This window comes from Helobdella robusta, assembly GCF_000326865.2.
Source record: "Helobdella robusta unplaced genomic scaffold HELROscaffold_7, whole genome shotgun sequence".
In the NCBI taxonomy this organism is placed as follows: domain Eukaryota; kingdom Metazoa; phylum Annelida; class Clitellata; order Rhynchobdellida; family Glossiphoniidae; genus Helobdella; species Helobdella robusta.
This window is the reverse complement of record NW_008705398.1, coordinates 206,329-232,182: the sequence shown is the minus strand read 5'-3', so window position 1 is coordinate 232,182 and position 25,854 is coordinate 206,329. Positions and strand designations below refer to the sequence as shown.

Sequence of the window (25,854 nt, the reverse complement as noted above, 5' to 3'; positions counted from 1 at the left end):
TAGATTTCTTTGTTTCTGACTATATTTCTTTTGTTTATGTTTTCATAAATTTTTCGCCAATTTGTCTCTGTGTGTATTTGTGTGTGTACGTGTGTGTGTTTGTGTGTGTGTGTACGTGTGTGTGTGTGTGTGTGTGTGTGTGTGTGTGTGTGTGTGCATGTTCCATTTATCAACACAACTAACTAAATGTTTAGATTAAGGAAGATCATTTGTTGATGACAACAATGACGATGATGGTCATGATTATGATTTTGTTGTTGTTGATGATGGTGATGATGATGGCAATGATGGTGGTGATGATGATGATGGTGATGACGATGACGATAGAAAAGTGAACTGCTTATTATTAATCAAGTCAATGCTAATCAAGTTAGTAACAAGATGGTTGTAGAAGCTGCTACTACCACTACTACTACTACTACAACTACTGCTGCTGCCACTACCATTACTACTACTGCCAAAACTGCTGCTACTTAGACTACTACTACTAAAGTTAATATTGTGTTAATATAATTATGATAATAAAATAATAAATAATTTTCTTTCGTCAGATGGATAGAGTTAGGAAGAAACGCTTTCGCGGGCCTACCTTGTAAATTTCATTGTAAATTTACCATTACATTCAAAATTGCTTATAAATATAATAATAATAACAATAATATAAATAATATAATAATAATATTTATTATTACCATAATTATTAATGATATTGCTATAGTCCTAGAAAAGTTTGCAATGTTGCATACAGTCAGTTGTCAAGGGACAAATGGAAGAAATTCATCTATACTCGTTATACATGATCTATTTACTATTATAATTTTATTATAAATTTTCATTTTTATTAATATTGTTTGATTATGAATATTTATTATTATTGTTAATAAATTAATTTAAATTTAATATTGCATTGTTGAGTTTTGCTAGCAAAATTTTGATTGTCATGGTCTAATTTGTTTGCTGGGCAAAAGTTTGCTTTACAAAAAGCGCTGTGTAAAGTTAACTGATTGATTGAGTGGACGAATGGATGAATGATTGAATGAATTAACGAATGAATGAATCAATGAATGAATGAATGGTTGATTGATTGAGTGAGTGATTGATACATACAAACAACATAATCGGTAGATTAAGACAAAAACATAGATAGGTAACAATACAACAGTAAAAAAAATAACAACAATAATAATAAAAAAATAATAATAAAAAAATAATAATAATAATAATAACGATAATAAAGATGACGATGACGACGATGATGTCAAAGAGTGTGATGAGAAGTCAAGTGCATGTAAATATGTAAAGAAATTTGTATATTTTTATGTACACAGACATAAATACACACACACATACATACTATATATATATATATATATAGTATGTATGTATATATATAAAAAGTATATATATACTATATATATACTTTTTAAAAAAAAAATATATATATATATATATATATGTATATATATATTATGCAGAAGTGATTACTAAATTTGCTATCATTTACATGAATGAATTGTAAACTGCTTGAAAAAATTACTACACACATTACTTATATTGGTGTCAGGGCATCGTAAAACATCGCAGCTTCTAGGGCTACTACCACAACCACCACTACCACTACTACTACTACCACCACCACTACTACTACTACTACTACCACTACCACTACCACTACTACTACTACTACTACTACAACTACTACTACTACTACCACCACTATCACTACTACTACTACTACTACTACTACTACTACTACTACCACTACTACTACTACTACACTACTACTACTACTACTACTACTACTACTACTACTACTACTACTACTACTACTACTACTACTACTAAGTCATAAGGAACGACCAGACGTATAGCTGTGCAACTTTACCAACAACAGTATCGAAACCACAAGACATGCATGTATGTTTGTTTGTTTGTATGTTTTTTGTATGTATGTTTGTTTGTATGTATGTATGTATGTATGTATATATGTATGTGTGTATGTATGTACCAAATATATGTATGATTGCATGTAAGTTTGTATGAATGTATATATGGAGAACACACACAACAATTTGTATCAAGGTTGTTTCATTTACTCATGCCAGAAATTGATGAAGAGGAAGAAGAAGCCGATGATGACGACGATGATGATGATGATGAAGAAGAAGATGACGACGATGATGATGATGATGAAGAAGAAGATGACGACGATGATGATGATGATGAAGAAGAAGATGACGACGATGATGATGATGATGAAGAAGATGACGATGATGATGATGATGATGAAGAAGAAGATGACGACGATGATGATGATGATGAAGAAGATGACGATGATGATGATAGTTAGGTTGCTAAAGCTGATGGGAAAATAACCGTATATATGCATTTATCTATAAATGCAACGTATCTATATAAAGCGTTATGTGCTTATTAATCAACATATGCATGCTAATCTATTGGAACACACACACACATATATAGATACACACATACACACATGCATATGAACAAACAAACATACATGCAGACATATATGCATACATACATACAGACATATATACATACAAACATACATACATACATGCATACATACATGCATACATACATACAGACATATATACATACAAACATACATACATACATACATAAATGTACTTTTCCTTATTGCATGCATGCATTCTAGCTCTCCACTCCATAATACATTGTTTATATGCTACGGTGCTGACGGTCATGATGACGATCATGATGGTGGTGGTGATGATGATGATGTTCTTCATGATGATGATGATGTTTTTCTTGGTTGGTTGCTAGGATGAGGACGACGATGATGATGATGATGGGTGATGACAACGAAAGTAACTGTATTAATAATAATATTAATATTTGAAATAATGATGATGATGATGATGATGATGATGACGACGATGATGAAATTTTAAATGTTTGACATACATATGCCAGGCTGTGCTTATATACATGCATGCATCTATGCATTCATTCATTCATTCATGCATACATACAAACATACATACATGCTCACATACATACATACATAATCACACATAAATACATGCATACGTAATATACATACATACATATACACAAATAGTCTATAGTGCTTACTAGAGATTGATTCTACATCACAATCACACACAACTACCCGTGATATGATATGAAAGAGAAGCTCTGAGATTTAAGAATGTAACGAGCAAACAAACGAACTAACGAATATACATTCATACATACATGCAAATAAACAAACAAACAAACAAACAAACAAACATACATACATACATACATTACTTACCTGTAAACACAAAAACAGTTATACCAACTCATTCTACATACACATAACTTCAAACAGCCAAACACACACACAGAACTTCAAACAGCCAAACACACACACACAGACAAACACACAGACAAACACACACACAGACAAATACACACAGAGACACACACACATACAAAGAAGGCAAACAAAACAGCAACCTGCACAATCAATACGCGCATGCTAACCTCTGTAAACTACTACTGAGCCTATATCTGTATATCAGATATATATGTATATACATATATCTCTTTATTAGATATATATATTTATATATATTATATATACCTATTTTTATATAACGAATATATTATATATGTATTTATAGTATATATCCATTTGTATAATATGTATATATATATTCGTATAATACATACTTATATATATATATATAAGTATATATATATATATTCTTATATATATATATAAGTATGTATTATACGAATATATATATATATATATATATATGGTGGTCTTCTTTGAAAATTTCGTCATTAATTTGTGAGTATTGTTGGATTGGTTAGATGGATGGATGATATGATCGATGGATCGAATGAACGACTGACTGAATTAATGAATGAAAACATAAATGAATGATTGAATAAATTAAATAATGAAGTTTTTTTATTGTTCTTCATAATGCAACTCTGTCAAACGCTAAGTTGCTTGCTTACATGTTACTCTAAATTAAATTTTCGTGCCACGAAGGCTGTACCACACACTACACCACACTACACCACACACCACCACACCACTCCACACACCACCACACTACACCACACCACACTACACCACACAACACCACACTACACTACACCACACCACACACGCACAAGCACCACACCACACAAGCACCACACCACACTCTCATGATGGTCTTTTAGGTTCGGAGAGACAGTATTCGAACTATGCTATCGCGTATTAGCAAATCAAGACATGGCAGCACTCTTACCGACTGAGCTAACTCTGAGAATGAATGAAATTTAAAAAAATGAAATTGTTGAACGAATTACATAATGTGTAAATGAAGAACGAACTACAAAAATGTAGATAAAAATTGATAGATGCCCTGTATTGAAACGATAAAGAGATAATGAGGTAGCTGCAGAGTAGTTAACAAAAATGTTAATACATACCCGCGTGTGTGTGTGTTTATAAATTTGCGTATGTGTGCGTGTATATGTCTGTGTGTGTTAGCAGTGATTTGATGCTTAAAAATTTCTTCATTATATATAGGTGATGTTAATATGCGCAAATAATAAATTAAAGTAGTCATACATACACTCGTATAGTATGGATGTATGTACATACATGTATATATGTATGTTGATTAACTAGCAATTGATGGGTCTATGATCATTGTCAGGTTCTGCTATACTCTATGTTAATGGATCAGGCAGAGAAAGGTTATTTAAAGCCCCATTAAGTATACAGAAGAAATTAAATTTTTGAAGCAGAACCGATATATATATATTCTTTAATGTAATATTTTTCTAAAGAGTTTCCTGATATTAAGATAATTTTATTAATAAGTTTTTTTTTAAAACAGATGGGTATTGTTGTCGGTTGGTCCGAAGGTTTCGATGCCTACTGAGTCGTTGAGAGTAGCATACTTAAAAAATTTTTAGTCGTACGCTTTTAAAACCGCGGTACCTGCCTCAACCGATGTGAAAGAGATGCATCATTCGGCCACCGTGTGGAGGAACGTCACATCCAGGCCAGCGAACGTCCCATAGCCCACGGAGAAATTGTGTAAAAATTCCCAGCCGCAATCAGGCCTACCGGTTCTTTTATCACCGGTATGGCAGTTTTCCGGAAGCAGCAAACGAGGAAATCATTCATCGCTGAATTTCTTGCTTAGCGTCCAGAGCCAAGAGAGCATGAGAGACTACGATGGCCCAATGGACCAACCTTTGCTCCGCAGTGACAAACATACTCGGTAACAACTGGCAAACCAAACTTCAACCCCCTCCTGATGTGGCACAAGGCTGGATGACCGAATCATCCAGCCTTGTGCCACATGTATGTATGCATGCATGCATGTATGTATGCATGTATGTAGTATAAAAACAATACGATCTAAGAAGAAACCAATCATAATGCAAAAAACTGCAACAACAACAACAATAACAACAATAACAACAACAACGATAATAACAACAATAATAACGATAATAAGAAGAAGAACAATAATAATAACCACGAGCGATATTAAGAGACCAACATGTATGCATGCGTGCATGCATACAGTGATTACAGTTTTGTACACGCGCCATACATCATTGTTTACATACCTATTGCTGGCATACATTCATACATACAAACAAACATACAAAATGTATAGTATATGTATGTTATGTGCGTATAATGTATGCATACAAGTGTGAATGTATAGCAGAGTTTGCGTACATACACAACGCATTTAGTTTCATTTGCTCAATAGGCAGGTCATATACAAACTACTTATTTGTATATGTGTATATACATGTATATGTATTTGTGTGTGTAACTAGACAAATCAACATAAATATTCTTCAAATCCAGCCTTCAATAGCAAAAATATAATTAGGCACAGTTATGTATGTATGTATATATATATATATATATATATAATATTTATAAGTATATATGTATATATAAATATATATTAAACTCTAATGTTATATTCACATATATATGTATATAAAATGATAAATATAATTATGCATATATAATGAAATATATAATACATGCTTAAGTATGACTATGTATTAGCGTAACGTAACTATTTATATAAAATTATATATTTAAAAAGTATTTTGTTATCTATGCTTGTATTTACATTATTTGTGTGTGCTTTAATTTTTTATCGGCCGTTTCTTTTATTCTTCTTTTTGATGATGATTATCTTCATTTCTAATTTTAATTTCTTATATCATTATATATTTGTTTTTCATTTTTCAACTTTTGCAATTTTTCATGTTTGTTCTGCCTATTTTTAGATCGCTGTTGTTGGGGCTTTTAGTAGTTTTAGTGATGTGCTGTGTAATTTTTTTATGGTGTTCGTTTTTTAAGAATCTTTCCAATCTGCTCTAATGGTCATTATAATGCCACACTCATTGTAATTAATATCTGCCTAATCCACTAATTTTATTACGTTGCATTGCATTATCAATGAAACAATTAAAAATGCATAAAAATTGTTTGATTACAGAATTTGATTTTAATGAATGAAATAGCATTGGGAGTATATAATTTTATTATTTTTACATCTACTTTGTAGAAGATTAGACCGAAACAAAGTTTTGCAAAACGTTACCTTTGATGGTTCATATATTACCATTATATCTTCATCACCGTAGTATCAAACTATGGTTATCATGACATAAATAAACATTTGCATAACAACGTTAATACAAGTGTACGCACATCTATACAAATTGATATGCATGTATACATTGTGTACAGAACGAGTGTTTTGCGAGTACCTTTGCCAATGCTGTGTACAAACAAATACAATCATTAGCTAATTATTTTTTGTAAAATATTGCATTTAATACCTTTGTTATCGTTAATTAATTTTATGCATAATTGAGTGTACGCATGTGTACATAATTGTATGTTTGTGCACAGTACGTGTTCGTATGTGAGTGTGTATGTGTGTGCGTGCACCTGCTTGCTCTCTATACATTGGAAAGCTACACTACGAAGCGATGCTATAGGTTCATGAATAATTAATTAACCAGCAAGCCGAGTCGATGCACAGCTTATGAATAATTAAGTAGGCAAATCGACGACCAATAAGAAAACGAAAATGATGACACGTGATGCATTAATTATGAATTAGTTATTTTCACGGCCCGGAAGCGGCCGGTCGCCATTTTGAATCGGTGAGAATAGAATTTCTTTTATAGTTTGAGTTTATGAATTTTATTTTCAAAAAAAATTTTAATCGCCGAAACTTTAACGGATTTTTTACAGTTGTATTTTATAAAGTTTATTGGACGCTTGGTTAGTATGTGTTGATTTCGTGAATAAATTTACAATTTACTACGGACGATAGCTGATCGATCGTTGCGTTAAGTTCGGTTCAGTGTATGTACGTGTATATACGTACGTACATACATGTATGCATATATATGTATTAGAATGTTAGTGTTCAATCAATAAATAGTATTACATTCCCTGGCCTGTATATCCCCCACTAATTAGTGAGGTGATTTTGCAAAGGTGCATTTGTTGTGCAATGTTTATTTTATTGAATTGATCAACACAAACTTTACAAAAAGCGTTTATTTTATTTATTTACATATTTTGTAAATTTGTTTCGTGAATTACAAATCTACGGAAATTCAACAACCCCAGATTATTTAATGTTGAATTAGGATTTGGTTGTTTTTTTTTTACGAAATCATCAGCATGGAGAAAGAAAATGGATAATTATTTTGAATTGAATGAGATGGTTTGTATCTACAAACTTTGAGGATCTCTAATTTTTTTGTAAAATATCAATCATTTAGGAATCTAAATTTATTTTGTTTGTTTACATTTCTGTTTTTGCATGTTGCACTGGGGGCCGATTGATATATATCCTATCAATCGGCCCCCAGTGTCTCGTTGTAAAAAATAGATATAACATGATCTGAATGTTTTTTCATTTTTTGTATTATTTATTAATTATTAAATATTAAAACTAATAATTTTAAATTAAAATAAATTTAAATTTATGTACAGGTGATATGTTGTCAATCAAAAACTATTAGATAGAGAAGTGAATAAAAAAAAACAATATGACTAGTTGAGCTTGATTAGATCAAATTATTTTAGTTAGTAAAAATGGAAGGTCCTCCGCACAAGAAGCCTCGAAGCTCGTCACCAGGTATCATCGCTTGTGATAATGGTAATCTCTCTATTATTTCTTTTTTTTGCTTGTTTATTTTCGATTCAATTATTGATTTTTTTTCATTTGAATACAATTTTATAAAATTTGTTTAATTGCTTTTTTAAAAATTGAGAGGTAATATTTTTTTTCCTTACACTTGAAGATTTAAATTGGATGAGTGAATTCAACTCTGAGCTCCCAGATGAGTTGAACAAGTTAGTTACCTGCACCAACTCAACAACACCTTCAAACAACATGACTACTAACAACAATAATGTTAATTTCAATAATGCCAACAACGGCAATAGTAACAACAACATTGGCTTACCTCAAGGTACTAACACTAATAACGTCATCAACAGCAGCAGCAACAGCGATGTGCTACCTACAGGTATGGTTAAAACAAAAGCAGAAGAAACAATTCTAAAGAACAAAAACCTCTCACAGTTGTTGAGCACAACCGAGTCACGACCCCAGCAACAACTTCCGTCTGTTCATCAGATGAACATGATCAACAGAGGAATGCCTGCCATGATGAATAGCAACAACGTCAACAGCAACATGTTCAGACATGGAAACATGGGCATGATGCAACAGTCGGCCAGCACATCAATGCATCAGATGATGGCCAGCAGGCAAAGAGGGGGAGGTTTCGTTGGACCGGGCATGGGAATGTCCCCACACAACATGGCCTACATGACACAACAGCAGCAGCAACAGCAAATGTATGCGTCACATCACGGCAATCAGATGATGATGAATGCAGCTAACACTTACCCTAACTCAACAGTCGTGCGACATCCAGACTTCTCTCGCCACAAATCCATGCCAATGGGTTCGAACATGATGCAACAATTCATGACCACCAACAACCATCGCATGATGAATGGGGGTATGTTTCCCACCAACAGATCCTCATCCTCTTCACTTGACGTCCTCTACAATGGCAATGCTGGTCCCATGGGCTACATGGATGGTCAGGGTTTGAACCACATGATGGCCCCAACAATCAACAACAACATAAACATCAACACCAACAACAGCAATTCAATCCATTCGAACCCTCCATCGGTGGGACTTGTGTCTCCCGAATCACTGAATGTCGGCACACCTCGGTCGACCACCAATGTACCTAATAATATTTCACTTTCCAAGCTGGGAATCATGTCTCCAGATACTGGCATGGTTAGTTTAGTTATTTGTTTGTTTGTTTGTTTGTTTGCTTGTTTGGAATGATGATGTTTTTGCTTGAGTTTGTTGGTCGTTGTTTTTTTATTTCTCAAGTTCATATTTTGGTTGCTTGCTTGAATTTGTTGCATATTTTTTAGTTTTTCCCTAAATGTTATGTGCTTGATTAATCTGTTATCCATTTCATTCTACATTTGTGACACTTTCACCTTGATTGCTGTATGGCACTGCACCCTCTTTTGATTACAGCACTCCCATGTATGTATGTTTTTGTGTATCTCTGATTGTACATAAGTGTATGTGTATGTTATATTTGTGTTTGAGTTCGTTCACATGTGATGTTTCCAACTTGCAATCAAATATGCATAAAAATATCAATAAATTTGCTAAATAACCACACAATAATGCATCTTCATCTTGTATTTTTTTTTTAAATGCAAACCCTGAATTAATTAGTCATCAGTGGTTTTACAATCTTATTTTTTCCTGAATATGTCAACAAGCAAACATTTATTACTGTTGAAAGCTTTTTTTACATTTCATTTAAGACATTCAATTCTCCTCTTATTTGTAATAAAGGCTTAGTATCTGAGGTTGAAGTCATTTTTAAAATAAATCAGCAATAATATCATGAAGCAATAATATTAATATATATATACTATAATAACTATAGTATATATACTATAATACTAATAATTTAGTTAGCAAGTCAGGTAGTTGTTTAGTTATTGTTTACATGCTAATATATTATATATCATGTATTAATTATAACTTCTCAAGTTTAAGAATTGGTAAATTGTTGCATTATGTTTTCAGTCTGTTATAGATTTATATGGTTGTTGTGTCATTTATTCATTAGTTTGTCCATTGTTGTGTCCTGTTGTTGATTTGTTATCTACCTATCCATGCTAGGTGCCAAGTTATTTGTCAGGCATTATTTCTTCTCCACTTCATTTTGTACAGTTTCTCCATTATAGTGCTGTCTTCTCAGTGTATATTTGATGTGTCTCTAGCTAGGCTGCATTTGTGTTTATAATGACAGGTACTTAGTATTTTCATTTCTGTATAGCCGGTACTTTAACTAAGTTAATTAATTGTACATATTCAGTGTGTCTGTTGTTCTTCTTGTAGCTTTTTAGTGTCTTGTAAACTAGTATAACTAGGGTGGTCTTAAATTTTTGTATTGTTTAGTAAAGTTTTGTTGTGCTTCACTGTGTCTTATTGTATTAATCTGTGGTGGTGAAATATCTTGTTTTTGTTTTCAATCATGATTTGCACACATGTGATGAATGATTGATGAACGAATGATTGATTGAATGTATGAATTAGAGAAAGTGTTAAACTGTTTGTTATTTTTTGGCTTATACTGAAATACTAGATTGATTGTTGTACATGAAATGTTGTTAAGTTTATTTACCATGTATTGTCTAGCTATTGTATATTGCTTGATCTAATCTCCAATAAAACCACACACACACGCACATACACACAAAGATGAATGAATGGATGAATGTGTTTAAGAAAGTAAATAAACAAATAAATAAATAAGTGGATATAGATGCATAGCATACACACATAGAATCATGTGTAACACTAGCTTCATGAACATGTTTGTATCTAGTAAGCCTTTAAGAAAATCTTAGTGCAAATGTTGGAGATGTATATGTAATTGTTTATATATCTATGTGTGTATAACACATTATATTGTAACAAGTGTATGCATATATATATATATATATGCATATAGTTGAGATGTTATAATGATAGTTATAAATATTATGCCTAGTTTAATGTGTTAGTATCAAATAGATTTATGTAGTGTACAATCATACATATTTGTATGCACACATGTTTATAATGTTTGTGTGTATGCAACTAAGCCTATATGTGTATAAGTAGATGTATATAACTGTAGTTGTATGACCTAATTAACATATTTGTTCTTACATGTTTGTGTGTGTGTGTGTGTGTGTGTGTGTGTGTGTGGTTGTACATTATGCTATATGGCATGCATCCTATGTACATAGCACACAGCATATGAACTCATACATACATAGATTGTGTGTGTGCACATTGACATGTATTGCTGTATACTTGCTTGTCATTCATCTATATGTATATATATATATATATATATATATATATATATATATATATATATATATATATATATATATATATATTTACATTTATATTTGTATTTATTTCATTTATATACTTGTATATATTGATATTTAATATTATAGATATATCCTATAGTTACTAATTTGTTGTACCATCAGCTTATATATAGTTGCATATGCATAGGTATGTATATGATTGAATATGAACTTAGTTGCATACAAAGGCTGACTGAATTATAGATTATATATCAATTACCTCAGAATCAGTGCATATATGAATGTATTCAATGTATGTTATCTATCTGTGTTTATTTAATGTTAAGTATATTGTGGTGATGATGAGTAGTTTTAGAATGCTAATCCCATCTATTCTAGTGTGCTTCTTCTAACTGGCTCTAGGCACACTACACAAACATGTGAGCGCACTCTACACACACGCACACACACACACGCACACATACACATAGCTTATTTATCAAAACATGCATAACATAGCTTAAAATCATCACAATAAAACTTAAGACAATTAAATATTGGTGCATGTGTTCATGTTTATATTTATGTATATATGTATAAATGTATACAAGAATTTGTGTTAATTTTATTGTTTGTATAAGTTTGTGTTTTTATAAAATGTGCTTATGTTGCTTGTATTTTGTATATTTATGTTTGAACATGTGCCAGATAATTTTTTAAAATCCATTAATTAAGGTTTTGACACCCAGAATACTTTTTCTGTGTGTGTACTGTGGGAAATGATGGCCACTGTTGGGTAGAGCAATTTGCTCCCCATGGGCTTCCATCATAATACATTTATTAATTTTGATTATCAGTTTAATTCAATCTGTTGTTGTCATTTCAATCACAAAGCTTTTTAATATGAAGCCTGATTTGATTGAATTTCATTTGATTTGATGCACGTATCAGCCACCAAATTTTTCTTATGAATTCACAACCTCACAGTTACCAGTCAGTCCTGCAGTTCCTCCTGAAGCGACTGACTCCTCAGCGGTGCCCAACAACAACAACATCAATAACATTAACATAAACAACATAAACATCACCATCAACAACAACAACGCATCATCGACGACGGCGACGACGGCGACATCAGCTGCCTCGTTGTCAGAGGAGAGACGAAAAGATTTACAAAACCAACTTCGACTGCTACTTCACGCCCACAAGTGCCAACAAAATGATCAACTACTACAACAACAACTACAGCAGCAGCAACAGCAGCAACAACAACATCCGCCTGTTAATGGTTGCCAGTTGCCGCAGTGCGCCATGATGAAGCAGACATTAAAGCACATGATGGAGTGCAAGGATGGAAAAACATGTAAAGGTCTGTTGATGTTGTCCTATTCATTATTGTCTTTTTTGTTGATGTTGTTGTGGTTGTGGTTGCAGGTTGTCTTTGAGACCTCTGTTGTTGAAATCATTTGTTATTTTATTCTGCACTTGATTTAAAAATTCGTTTTGAACTTTGCTGATCAAGATTTTTATTACAATCTAGAATATTTCTTTATCAGAATAATTGTGAATAAAGTTTGTCCATGTATTGATGATATTTTGTAACAACAGTAAATTATGTTTACAACAAATTACATTTACAACAGCTCCAAAGTGTGCAACCTTGAGGCAAATAATAACCCATTGGAAAAATTGTAACCGGGATGAGTGCATGTTCTGCTCAGCTGTTCATAAGAATTCAAGAAGGGATGGTGTTCAACAGCAGCAACAACAACTCCTGCAACAACAACAACATCCTCATCATTCTCAACAGAATTTCAACTCTCCTCTCACACCATCTACTCAACAAGTTAACCTAAATGACATTAACATCAATATCAACAACAACAACAGTAATAATAGCAACAACAATTTATTATTACAACAACAACAGCAGCAGCAACTAATGTCATCAACAACTAACAATTTGCTAGTCTCATGTGTATTATCAACGTCGACGACACCGTACACGTCGTCATCAACATCGTCTATATCAACAACGACATTTACATCATCAACGCTCACATCAACAACTTGTAGTAGTACGTTACAGCTGTTTAAAAACACATCCTTACCTAATTTCAACAATAACAACAACAACGTAAGTAATAACAACACTAATAATTACTCAACGACGGCACTGACGTCATCATTATCGACAACGCTAACAGCATCCTCCAACAGGACGACGACGCCAAACTCACTCTCGCTAAATTCAGATTCTCAATCGACGTCATCACTGACATCACTAGCTTGTAACAACATCGTGTCACCGTCTAATACTATGACGTCTTCTTCGTCGTCGTCGTCGTCATCATCGTTGCCCATTTCAGTGTCTATGACTGCAATGTCAACCACCTCAGATAATATATCGGGCATAGGCAGTAATAATAGTAATACAAATAGTAATAATAATAATAATAATAATAATAATAATAATAATAGTGGTAATAATAATAGTCAAATAAAGCCAGGGAAAGAATGGCAACAACAAATTCAGCCAATACTTAGAAATCATCTGGTGCAAAAACTGTTAGTTCCCTAATTTATTATTATTATTATTAAAAGTAGTAAATTCAAATTTCAATTTCGGTTTCATCATAGGTAGCCAAACGGCAACCCCCGATCTCGGGGAAAATGTCGTCTAAACGTGTGTTGTTGTTGTTGTATTATTAAAAGTAGTAGTGGTAGCGAAAGCAGCAGCGGCAGTAGTAGTAGTAGTGGCAGATGCAGTGGCAACAGTAGCTTTAGTATGGTTAAATAAATTCAAATTTCAATTTCAAAAATTTTTTAGTTAATTTGATAAATTTTAATATTTTCCTTTTTTGTTTCTGTGCAGAGTGAACGCCATATTTCCGAACACAGATCCAAGCTTTCTGAACAATGATCGAATGCAGTCGCTTGTTCAGTACGCCAAGAAACTGGAGGGTGATATGTACGACAGTGCAACTAGCAAGGTTTGTCTTCTGATGAGGATGATGGCTATGATGGTGTGTAACGGCAAAGATTAATATCCTCATTCGCTCATCTGCACATTCATCCATTCAGGAGGCCTACTACACGCTACTTGCGGAGAAGATTTATAAAATAACAAAGGAATTGGAAGAGAAGCGAGCCAAGAGGGTGGCAGACTTGAACGGGCCCAACCAAATGCACCCGCACATGCACATGTCAGCCAATGGTTAGTCTTGTCGGCTCTCAAATTCATCAAATCTTTTACTAATTAGTGTTTTTAATGGTTTTTGAAAGTGTTACTTTCTTGAATTCAATGATTGTATTCTTTGATTGCAGAAGGCCAACCCTATGATAGTTTTGGCAATCCGCAGATGAATTCCTTGTACATGATGAACCATTCTGTCGGTTAGTTGGGTGCTGCCTGTGTAATATTTTTGGTACTCTTAAGAAAATTATCTATTTTCAAATTACAGAATTACATAATGAATTAATTTATCAACTGGTGAATGATTGATTGATTGATTGATTGATTGATTGATTGATTGATTGATTGATTGATTGATTGATTGATTGATTGATTGATTGATTGATTGATTGATTGATTGATTGATTGATGACAACCGCCATTCAGGCATGAGCCCGGCCCACAGGATGTGTCCACCATCTCAACAGCAACTGCATGCACAGCAAGCAGGCCAGCCCCCACAACAACAACACATACCGCAACAGTTCATGGAACACTTCCCAACACCCGACGGGATGATGCACCATCACCTTCCCCGATCGCACCCTCACCACCATCCTCGCATGCACCCACAATTTATGCAGAATGCAGGTAGGATGGCCGTCGATCCCTACATAGGGGGACCTGCTCAGAGGCTGCCCAATCAACAGAATCCACTCATGTCATACAGGTGTACCGATCCACTTGTCGGACAGGTCAGTTAGTTATTGAGTGAGTGAGGATGATGACGATTGTGGTGAGGTTTTTGGAAGCTTGAATAACAGATTTGCACTTCAATCTGTCTTCCTTCCTGACATCTACACACACCCCTCTTCTTACACACGCACACAACTTTCCAAACAGATGATGTACCGGGGTTCAACGCCCTCTTCAATGGTTAGCGGGGCCGGGGGAAATTCTGGAATGGGCGTGATAGATGGTGGCGCTCCTCCTCCTGGCTACCTCAGTCAACGTCCAATGTCTTCCAACTCTATGAGGATGGCTTATCCTAACGATACTTTCGTCACTAAGCATGATCTGGTTAGCTGTTGCTCATGTTTGTTCTTATCATTTCTTCAAGTGATGCATTGATGCTTGGCAAATTATTATCATTGACGTGCAGTTGCTGCTTATTGCCAATGCAAGTCATTCATTCATGTACGATTTAATTAACAATAGTAGTGGGAGTATTTAATAATTGCATATAAAACTATTTCTTTATAAAACAGCAAATGGAGTTGCAGAGGCAGCAACAACTGCATCACCACCATCATCACCAACAACAGCAGCAGCAACAACAACAACATTTAGAACATCAACAACAACAACAACAGATAGATCCACAAAATTCTCAAATTTTACAACAAAATTCTCAGCAGCAACATCAACAACAGTTTATTGATCAACAGTTGCAGCAACAACAAGATCAGCAGCAACAAGATCAACAACAACAACATCAAAACCTTCCATCTCAACAAATGATAGGCAGTTGTGGCCATCCTTCTAACTCTGCTCAACAACAACAACAACAGTTAATAGCCACTACGCCAACGACATCATCAACGTTATCATCATCTTCGTCCTCTACACCATCATCATCTTCATCATCGTCGTTATCTACTCTGCCGCTGATAACAACGTCATCATATACAACAACCTTATCAACGTCATCATGTTCAACTCCTTCGTCATTGTCGTCTTCATCGTCGTCATCATCTTCCTTGCAGCCTTCCACCTTAAACATGCACTCACAACTTCCTCCTCCTTCTCTCTCTTTCACGCCATCACCTGCAGATAACATCATCATCAGCAGCAACAACAACAACAACAAAAGTAATTCTCAAAAGCAACAACACTTAATGACGGCAACATCAGCAACGACCAACCAGCTGGTGGATGGCCCTCAACTATCTCCATTCATGAGGGCTACAGTTCCTCGAACACCAAGCATACCTCCATCTCCGAATATCTACAACAACAACATCAGCAGCAACAACAACAACAATTCATCATCATCACTACAATCTACGGCTGCATCAACACAATCGTTATTAGCATCTCCTGCTTATTCTAACAGTCCTGCTATGTTGAATCGACAACAACACAACAACAACATCAACAACAACAATAATAATAATAACTGCATCAACAACAGTAATAACAATAATGATATTAGCAATTGCAACACTAATAACAATAATAGCAACAACTTTAACAGCATATGCAACAACACTAACAACATCATCAACAACATCAGCAACATCTGCCTTCAAATCAAACAAGAAAATGTTGATACTCCAGTTATGAACAGCAGCAGTAGTAACAACAACAACATCAACAACAACAGTTTTCTTAACAACTGCAACGTTAACAATTCATTAAGCAGTAGTTGTAACTCATCTCTCAATACCACGCTGACGACGACAACAACTGCAGCAAACATCAACAGCACACCAACGACTATCAACAATATTAACAACGCTAACAACAACAATAATAACAATAGTAATAATAGCATTAATGACGACGATTATGAAGTTGATGACAAATCCATATTGAAGGTGGAGATGAAGGAAGAGAATGATACAAAGATTGAAAAAGATTTCGACGACGAAAAGATCATAAAGAAGGAGTTGATGGACGACAACGAATTCACTAATCAAAATCAGGCAGATATGACTAATGGCCACATGGACACTGGGGACAGCATGAAGGAGTCAGATGAGAGTAGTCAGGAAAAAAGTTTAAAGATGGAGGTGCAGGATGATATTAAGGAGGAGATGAATTCAGATACATCGTCATCAGCAGCAGCAACTTCCTCAGCTCTAACTCTACCTACGACAACAAAAACCACGTCAAATGATATGCAAGATGATAAAACAACAATGACGACATCAACAACTGCTGATGGTGATGAAGACAACAACAGCAGCAGCAGCAACAACAACAGCAGCAATGTCGATGTTTCCAACAGCATGCAGATATCTACTTTGGAAGTTACTAAAGGCAAGAAAGGTAATGTAAATCTTCATGGCTTGTTGTTATCACTACCAACATCATCATTATACTCATCATCATCACCACTGCATCACGTCAACGTTATCATCATAACAACGTCATTGCAGTATTCTCACAAGAAGAGTTGAGCCAAGCACTAATGCCTGTTCTACAGAAATTGTATCAGCAGGTTCCTGAGTGCGAACCATTCCTCTATCCCGTCGATCCCATTGGGCTGGGGATTCCCGTTAGTTTCAGTTTTTTACGAGATTTTCATGAATGTGTTGATGAAAAGTTATATTGATTAATCTGTAGTATCAGGTTTTTTAGTTTTTTTTTCATCTATGAATGGTTTTTGTTTTATGTCGTCAGGATTACCATGCAATCATCAAGCACCCTATGGATCTGTCGACCATAAAGGACAAGTTGGACAATGGTATTTACGAGAACCCCTGGGAGTTCATCGACGACGTCGGACTGATGTTTGACAATGCATGGCTCTACAACAGAAAAACCTCCAAAGTTTACAAATATTGCTCCAAAGTCAGTTTTTCATTTACGTTCTGTTGGCGTACTGGTTTGTTGTTGTGTAACATTTTATTTGTCATTGTTTTTCATTATTTAAATTATAAGCAGTCAAGAAAGTGAATTGTACAAAATTATGAACTTTTGTTTTCAATGTTGTAGCCTGATTAAAATTAAAATAATGTTGGATAGTTTTAAAAATATTTCCATTATGTTATTATGTAATATGCCGCCATCATCATTGTTATCTTCATCACGTCGGCTAATCATCCTACTTCCAATCGTCTAAATACTTGCCACAGCTATCTGAGGTGTTTGACAACGAGATAGATGAAGCCATGATATCACTTGGCTACTGTTGTGGCCGAAGACACGTCTTCTCGCCACAAGTCCTCTGCTGTTTTGGCAAACAACTCTGCTCCATACCTCGAGATACAGTCTATTATAACTACCTTGATAGGTTGGTTTGTTGGGCAGTTGTTGATGATGTTGTCATGTGAAGGTTGCGGTTTAATTGCTTGTGAGGGTTATGGTTTAATTGTTTGATTTGCTTTTGTTGGTATCTGGTTTTATATTATAATCAATCAGTTCAACAACCAATCATCATATTTATTCATTAATCACATATTTTTTCATTCATTCACTTATTCATTCATCAATTCATTTGTCGAGATAAAAATTGGTACATGTAAATTGACAAATACATATATATATATATATATATATATCTAATAATAAATATATATATATATATATATATTGATGACAGGTACATATATTGTGAGAAGTGCTTCAACGAACTGCAAGGGGAAGAGGTGGAGATGGTTGACGATCCCTCACAGCCTGGACTGTTAGTAATCTCGTTTCCTTGCATATCATTAACATATCATTAGCATATCATTAGCATATCATTTAGATGTACTTGTTTATAGTTTCATTTGTTGAAATAATTAATTTTTCTTACCAGTAAAATCAAAAAAGGACAATTTGTGAGAGAGAAGAACGACAAATTGGACCATGAACAGTCAGTATTATGCTCTCTCTATCCACATTTTTTTCTAGATTTGTTCATTTTAATTTAGTTAGAGAAATAATTGGAAAGGTTGAATCATCTTTCCACTGGTAGTAGGTGCCTGATGGCTAATATCAATTGTTTGCACACCACCTAGATTCGTGAATTGCAAGGAATGTGATAGGAAGATGCACAAGATCTGTGTCCTACACATGGAGAACATTTGGCCTGAAGGCTTCTTGTGTGACTACTGCCTCAAAGCATTGCAGACCAAGAGGAAGGAAAATAAGTATTCTGCTAAAAGTAATTTCTAATTTCTCTTAATTTGATCGTTTTTAATATCCACCTAACTGTGATTGTCTCTTAAATTTTATAATTTCCTGTTCCGTAGGACTGCCAACGACGAAATTAGGAACTTACCTAGAGACGAGAGTGAACTCTCTCTTGAAGAAGAAAAACTCAGGAGCAGGTGAAGTCACAATTCGAGTCCTGTCCAGTTACGACAAAGTTGTAGAAGTGAAGTCGGGCATGAAGGCAAGGTACGTGAACAGGTCCGAGATGCCGGAGGGCTACCCCTACAGAGTTAAAGCCATGTTTGCTTTTGAAGAAATCGACGGCATTGACGTCTGCTTCTTTGGCATGCACGTTCAGGAATACGGGTCTGATTGTCCAATGCCCAATTCACGGTTACTTTCAGATGTCTATTTTTTTCTCTTCTAATCATTCTCAGTGACATCAAACAACTTTAGAGTTATTAACATACTGATCGAGTAAAATTTTCATAGAGATGATTTACATGTTTCTTTCCCTAACCCCACCAGACGTGTGTACATTGCCTACCTAGACAGTGTGCACTTCTTCCAGCCGCGACACCTGAGAACCACGGTCTACCACGAAATACTCATTGGTTACCTGGAGTATGCAAAGATACAAGGGTACATGAGACGTACTTTATTTTGAAGTTTTAAAAGTTACTAATTCACTTAATTAATTATACACTGACTTATCTAATCAACCAACCGACCATTCAGATACGAGTGGGCCCACATCTGGGCATGCCCTCCGAGTGAAGGTGATGACTACATCTTCCACTGCCACCCTCCAGATCAGAAGATCCCAAAACCTAAAAGATTACAGGACTGGTACAAGAAGATGCTCGATAAGGCCTACCAGGATCGAGTCATCATCGATTACAAAGATATTTATAAAGATGCAATTGAGGGAAATATCACTAAGGTTTGTTTCCTCTTGTTGCGATGGTAGCTGACTAGTTATTGCGATTGATAATTTCAGATATGTTTGAGTAAATTTTATTTAGAATAACTTTATTTCTCTCAAACATACAAGACCTCACTGATCATCAGCACGGATATATTAACGTTAATATTCAACAGTTATTCAACAATGAATTGCATGAACGTTAACAACAACACAGGTGACGGACATGCCCTACTTTGAAGGTGACTTTTGGCCGAACATACTGGAGGAGTGCATAAAGGATTTGGAGCAGGAGGAGGTGGAGAAGAGGAAGAGAGCTGAAGAGGAGGCTGCCCAGGACACCGACGACTTCGAAAGCGACATCAACGACAGGGCTGAGGTTTGTCTTGTTTGTTTGTTTGTTTGTTGGTTAGTTCATTCATTAGAATGAACTCGGTGGTTGCGTTGTTTCATTTTATTTGATTGATTGTGCTCCTAGGTAGCTCTCTCTCTCTCTCTCTCTCTCTCTCTCTCTCTCTCTCTCTCCCTCCCTCCCTCCCTCCCTCTCTCTCTCTCTCTCTCTCTCTCTCTCTCTCTCCCTCCCTCCCTCCCTCCCTCTCTCTCTCTCTCTCTCTCTCTCTCTCTCTCTCTCTCTCTCTCTCTCTCTCTCTCTCTCTCTCTATCTCTATCTTGATTGATTTTTCAGTTGGAGACATTTGCTGGTAAGAAGAAGGGGCAGAAAAGTGGAAATCAGAAGAAGAAGAACACAAAAAGTAAGAAGCCATCAAATAGAAAGAACAAGACTGGCCTCATGCACTGTGGCAATGATCTCTCTGCTAAGCTGCTCTCAACTATGGAGAAGCATAAAGAGGTTGGTTGGTTGGTTGGCTGATTCATTGGTTCATTGATTGGTTGATTATTTAATCTAATTTCTCAAGTTTTGAAATTTGCATCAAACAATATGTCCTTTCGCCTAATTCACCAGGGCTTCTTTGTAATAAGACTACAGCCCATCAACAACTGTCCAGTTGAGATTAGGGATGTGGACCCCCTCATGAACTGCGACCTGATGGACGGAAGAGATGCCTTCTTAACACTGGCACGTGACAAACATTACGAGTTTTCATCACTAAGAAGGGCCAAGTACTCTTCGATGGGTCTGCTGTATGAACTGCACAACCAGGCCAGAGATGGATTCATATACAGTTGCAACGACTGCAAGGCCAATGTCGAGACCAGATATCACTGCAGTGTCTGTGACGTAAGTTCTGAATGCGATTAATTCTTTCGTTCGATACCTCGTGTTGTTTCGTGATTATCTATTCATATTATGTGTTACAGCGTTTTATTTTGATACCCATGAATGAATTTGTATGAAACATACAGGATTATGACCTGTGCGTGTCGTGCTACAAGAAGTCTGACCACCCCCACAAGCAGCAGATGACCCGGCTGGGACTGGATCTTGACGGGGACTCGAGCAACGATGCGTCCAACAACAACCTTGCCTCCGATCAACAGAATTCGAAAGGACCGAACACACAAGAGGCCAAGAACATCTCCATCAACTCGTACATATCCTCCTTGGTTCATGCTTCTCATTGTCGCGATGCAAATTGTCGACTGAACGTCTGCCAGAAGATGAAACGATTCATGCAGCATATTCGCACTTGCAAACGACGCCAGGACAACAGCTGCAAAGTATGCAAGCAGCTGCTGCTACTCTGCTGGACACACGCCAAGCAGTGCAAGGAGAGCAAATGTCCGGTTCCGTTTTGCATAAATTTGAAGCAGAAGTTGGAGCAGCAGAAGGCAGAGGCTCAGTTCAAGAACAATCAGTTGATGAGGAGGAGGATGGCCATCATGCAAAGACAACCGGCACTCGATCGAGCAGAGCACACTCCTCTGTCGAACGCACCTCCAAATTCAGATCCTCCGACGCCGACTGCTATGGGTCCGCCACACGGAGGTGGTGGATATGGTGGTAACGGCGGGAAATTTTTGCATCACCTCGGTGGCTCCCCCCCTCCGTCGATGCCCCCTCACCAGGCAGCCATGATGGCAGCCCACCAGGCAGAACAAATGGCTCAAACGCAGAGGCAGGTTCCTCCTGTTTATGGTGCAGGAAGTGGTGGAGGTGGGGGGATGATGATGATGGGAGGTGGAAATCCTATGATGATGTCCGGTGGCGGTCCACTCACAATTCAGCAGCAGCGAATGATGATGATGCAGCAGCAGCAGCACGGTCCGACCAACAACCACATGATGGACGGAAGGGGGTCCAGTGCATTCATGCAGGAAGAGATGTACAGACAACAACAGCAGCAGCAGCACATGCTCGCCATGCAGCAGCAGTCAGTCATGGAAGGCATGCCGTCTCAGGGAGGATCTGCGAGCAATCAAATGGCCATGTTGCTGGCCAAGAAGAAGGAGGCAGGTGTGGTGGCCAGCATGATGAAGGGACAGAACCCACAAGTCATGTCCAACATGATGAAGCAGGTTGGCATTCATTCTCTCTCACTTAATATAATATTCATTGAATGTTTACTGCCATTTTATTGCTCCGCTGTCTTCATGTATTTCCTTCCACTGTTCAAAGATTGTTATTATAAAAGCACTTTGATACCACACACACATCAGAGTCGCATGAGGCAGATGGCTCCACAGATGATGGAGGGAGGAGGAGGAGGAGTGATGATGGATGATCCGGGAAGCTCCATGATGATGACTGGAGGGGGAGGGGGGAGTGCCATGATGGGGGGCTCGGGTGGAGGTCCCATGCTCCCCAAACATCAACAACAAATGATGCAGAGTAGCAGGATGATGATGACCCCTCAACAACAGCAACATTACAACATGATGATGCAACATCACCAGCAACAACAACAAATGCGACCGGATTATTCAATGAGGTCCCAGCAGTTTTCACAGCACCACCACTCCGGCCTGGTCTACCAGCAGAGGATGCGGGGTATGGGGGGCGCTGCTGGCTTCGTTGGGGGCGGTGGAGGTGCCGGGGGCATGCACGCGGACGGGATGGTGGAGCCCATGTTGTCGCCTTCGTACATGCACGCTCAGCAGCAGCAGCAGATGATGAGTAGGAATGTTGGTGCTATGTCCATCAAGCCCATGGACTCGTACGATTCCATGGGTGGCCCAAGGATGAGGTTCAACTCGACTCCCAATGAATACATGGATCATATGTACCAGCAGCAGCAGCAGCAACAACTACAGCCTACAAACAACAGCAACAACAATAACAACAGTAATAATAATAACAACGGCGGTAATAATAACAATCCAAACAATCCCATCCCTACGCCCAATCCTGGCGAGGCGTCCCTATCCCGATTTGTGAACAACATGCAATAACATTCGATTTTATTTTCATGTCTGTCTGTTTGCCTGTCGGTCTGTGTGTCCCTTTAATGATTATCCTGTACAGAATTGAGGAGTAAATGATATTTATACGCATGTGAACTTGCATTCATCTATTCATTATTCATTCTTTTGCTTATATATATATATATATATCTATTTATTTGTTTTTGTTTGAGTCTCCAATTGAATTATATCAAAGAAGATGTTCACCAGTTAATAATAATAATACAGCAGCAGTTGTTGTTGCTGTTGTTGTTTGGTGTGATAATTGTTGCCGTGTTGTTGTTGTTGTTGTTGTTGTGATTTGGCGTTGTTTATTTTAAAAGATGATCGTCACGTCTTGTCGAGTTGCTCTGCTCTGCTCTGCCCTTTTCCTCCTCAGTCCTTCATCTTGATCCTGTCATTTTTGTTAAATTTCGTAAATTACAATTGTAAAAATTGTATATATATATATATATAATTATATATATTTAGATAATTATATGTATATATATTATATAATTATTTATATATATATATATATATATAAATCCTACACATACATACGTATTATATTTGTTTATAAATGATTAACGCTCTGGATCGTAGATTGTGTGTGTACATAAATAATTATGTGTGCATATGTTGTACACTCAAACATGTGTACATAAATATATATATATGTATATATATATGTATATATATATATATATATATATGTATGTGTGTGTGTGTGTGTGTTTATATATATATTATATGATCTTATTATGTTTGTTTACATGGTTATAATACATACTATTCGTACATATTTTATATTTATTTATGTCTGTGTGTGTGCGTGCGTGTGTGTGTGTTTGTCTGCCACACCGTCTATCAAACAATGCTGTGATGTTAGAGGTTTTTTTTTTGATCACTAATATTATTATTTATCGTTACTATTTTTATGAGTAATATTACAAATAATATTTATAATTAAGTCGATTAATTGTGTTAAACGTTGTGTGTGTGTGTGTGTGTGTGTGTGCGTGTGTGTGTGTGTGTGTATGTGTGTATCCATATTATTTTCACAATTCTTATTTAACTGTATTGAAAAATTGTATTTTAATTTGGCCATAATAAAAATCATGAATTAATTTGTGTCTATATATATATGTGTGTGTGTGTGTGTATGTACGGTCTGGTTGTACGCTGTAGTATACACACATGTACATGCAAAAATTATATCACTTCGTTGTTATTATCATTATTTTTCCTTAGAGTTTCTACGAATTAGTTTCACATCGACCCCGTCATCATCCTCATCATAGCTAGCATCATCATCGTCGTCGTTATCATTCTTGTTATGTAAGTTAACTTTTAGTCTAGCCAACTAAATGGTCACGCTCTACTGAAGGTTAGGGATCTAAAATGGTTGTTATTAGTGACGCTAGCAGTAGAGATGATGTGTGTGTTTGTGGATAGGTTATGATGATGTATCAACCAATGATGATGACGATGGTCTCGAAAAGTGATGACAACCTTAGAATGATGATGATGTTCTTGTCGCCGGTCCCTCTCGCTCCTTTCAACCCTTCAATCAGTCAATCGAACAATACCGTACAATACGAACTGACACCACCCGATTTTATGAATACATGTACGTATATCACTTGATACAGAATTAATAATACTCAATCAGTCAAACGTATATCATTAGTGATATCATTGTATCACTGCTAACTTTTGTAGTTGAATAATCTCTTGTATCTATGATTGCACTGATGATACTACTTGCTAGTATTGTTGATACTATTAGCGATAACAATAAATTTGTACGTATTATCGCTAATATATGAGAAGTGCATCATGATACATACTACTGATAAAACTAAGGATAAGACTCGTACTTCTAAGGATACTATTGATACTTACTACTACTGCCATTCACTGATATATCGTTTGGTATATTTGAGGTTGATTTATTTGAAAGATTGATTGATTGGTCTGTTGGTTGGTTAGTTGGTTGGTTGGTTGGTTGGTTGGTTGATTGATTGATTGATTGATTGGTTTTCAATAGGCAACATTATG

General features: G+C 35.9%; 4 protein-coding genes across 4 annotated transcripts in view; all 4 read left to right on the top strand.

Annotated features, from left to right (window-relative positions):
- Nucleotides 1–477, top strand: part of HELRODRAFT_164635 (hypothetical protein) — a gene marked incomplete at both ends in the record, with an annotated part of 2,691 nt that extends 2,214 nt beyond the window's left edge. The window contains one exon of the mRNA XM_009030650.1: nucleotides 356–477. Coding sequence (XP_009028898.1) covers nucleotides 356–477 — 122 coding nt within the window. The remainder of the gene's footprint in view (nucleotides 1–355) is intronic.
- Nucleotides 478–12,637: 12,160 nt separating this feature from the next.
- Nucleotides 12,638–13,199, top strand: HELRODRAFT_152928 (hypothetical protein; the record flags this gene model as incomplete). Its single annotated transcript, XM_009030649.1, has 2 exons — nucleotides 12,638–12,851; nucleotides 13,126–13,199. Coding segments are annotated over 2 exons (288 nt in total), but the record flags the coding sequence as incomplete, so codon positions are not given.
- A 795-nt stretch (nucleotides 13,200–13,994) lies between these two features.
- HELRODRAFT_153495 (hypothetical protein) lies at nucleotides 13,995–14,644 on the top strand (the record flags this gene model as incomplete). Its single annotated transcript, XM_009030648.1, has 3 exons — nucleotides 13,995–14,050; nucleotides 14,358–14,475; nucleotides 14,567–14,644. Coding segments are annotated over 3 exons (252 nt in total), but the record flags the coding sequence as incomplete, so codon positions are not given.
- A 3,176-nt stretch (nucleotides 14,645–17,820) lies between these two features.
- Nucleotides 17,821–22,564, top strand: HELRODRAFT_95876 (hypothetical protein; the record flags this gene model as incomplete). The annotated part of the gene is made up of 13 exons (XM_009030647.1): nucleotides 17,821–17,976; nucleotides 18,066–18,236; nucleotides 18,521–18,714; nucleotides 18,988–19,068; nucleotides 19,186–19,242; nucleotides 19,388–19,533; nucleotides 19,622–19,916; nucleotides 20,052–20,165; nucleotides 20,262–20,466; nucleotides 20,666–20,827; nucleotides 21,134–21,298; nucleotides 21,413–21,688; nucleotides 21,814–22,564. Coding segments are annotated over exons 1-13 (2,739 nt in total), but the record flags the coding sequence as incomplete, so codon positions are not given.
- Between the last annotated feature and the right edge of the window lie 3,290 nt (nucleotides 22,565–25,854).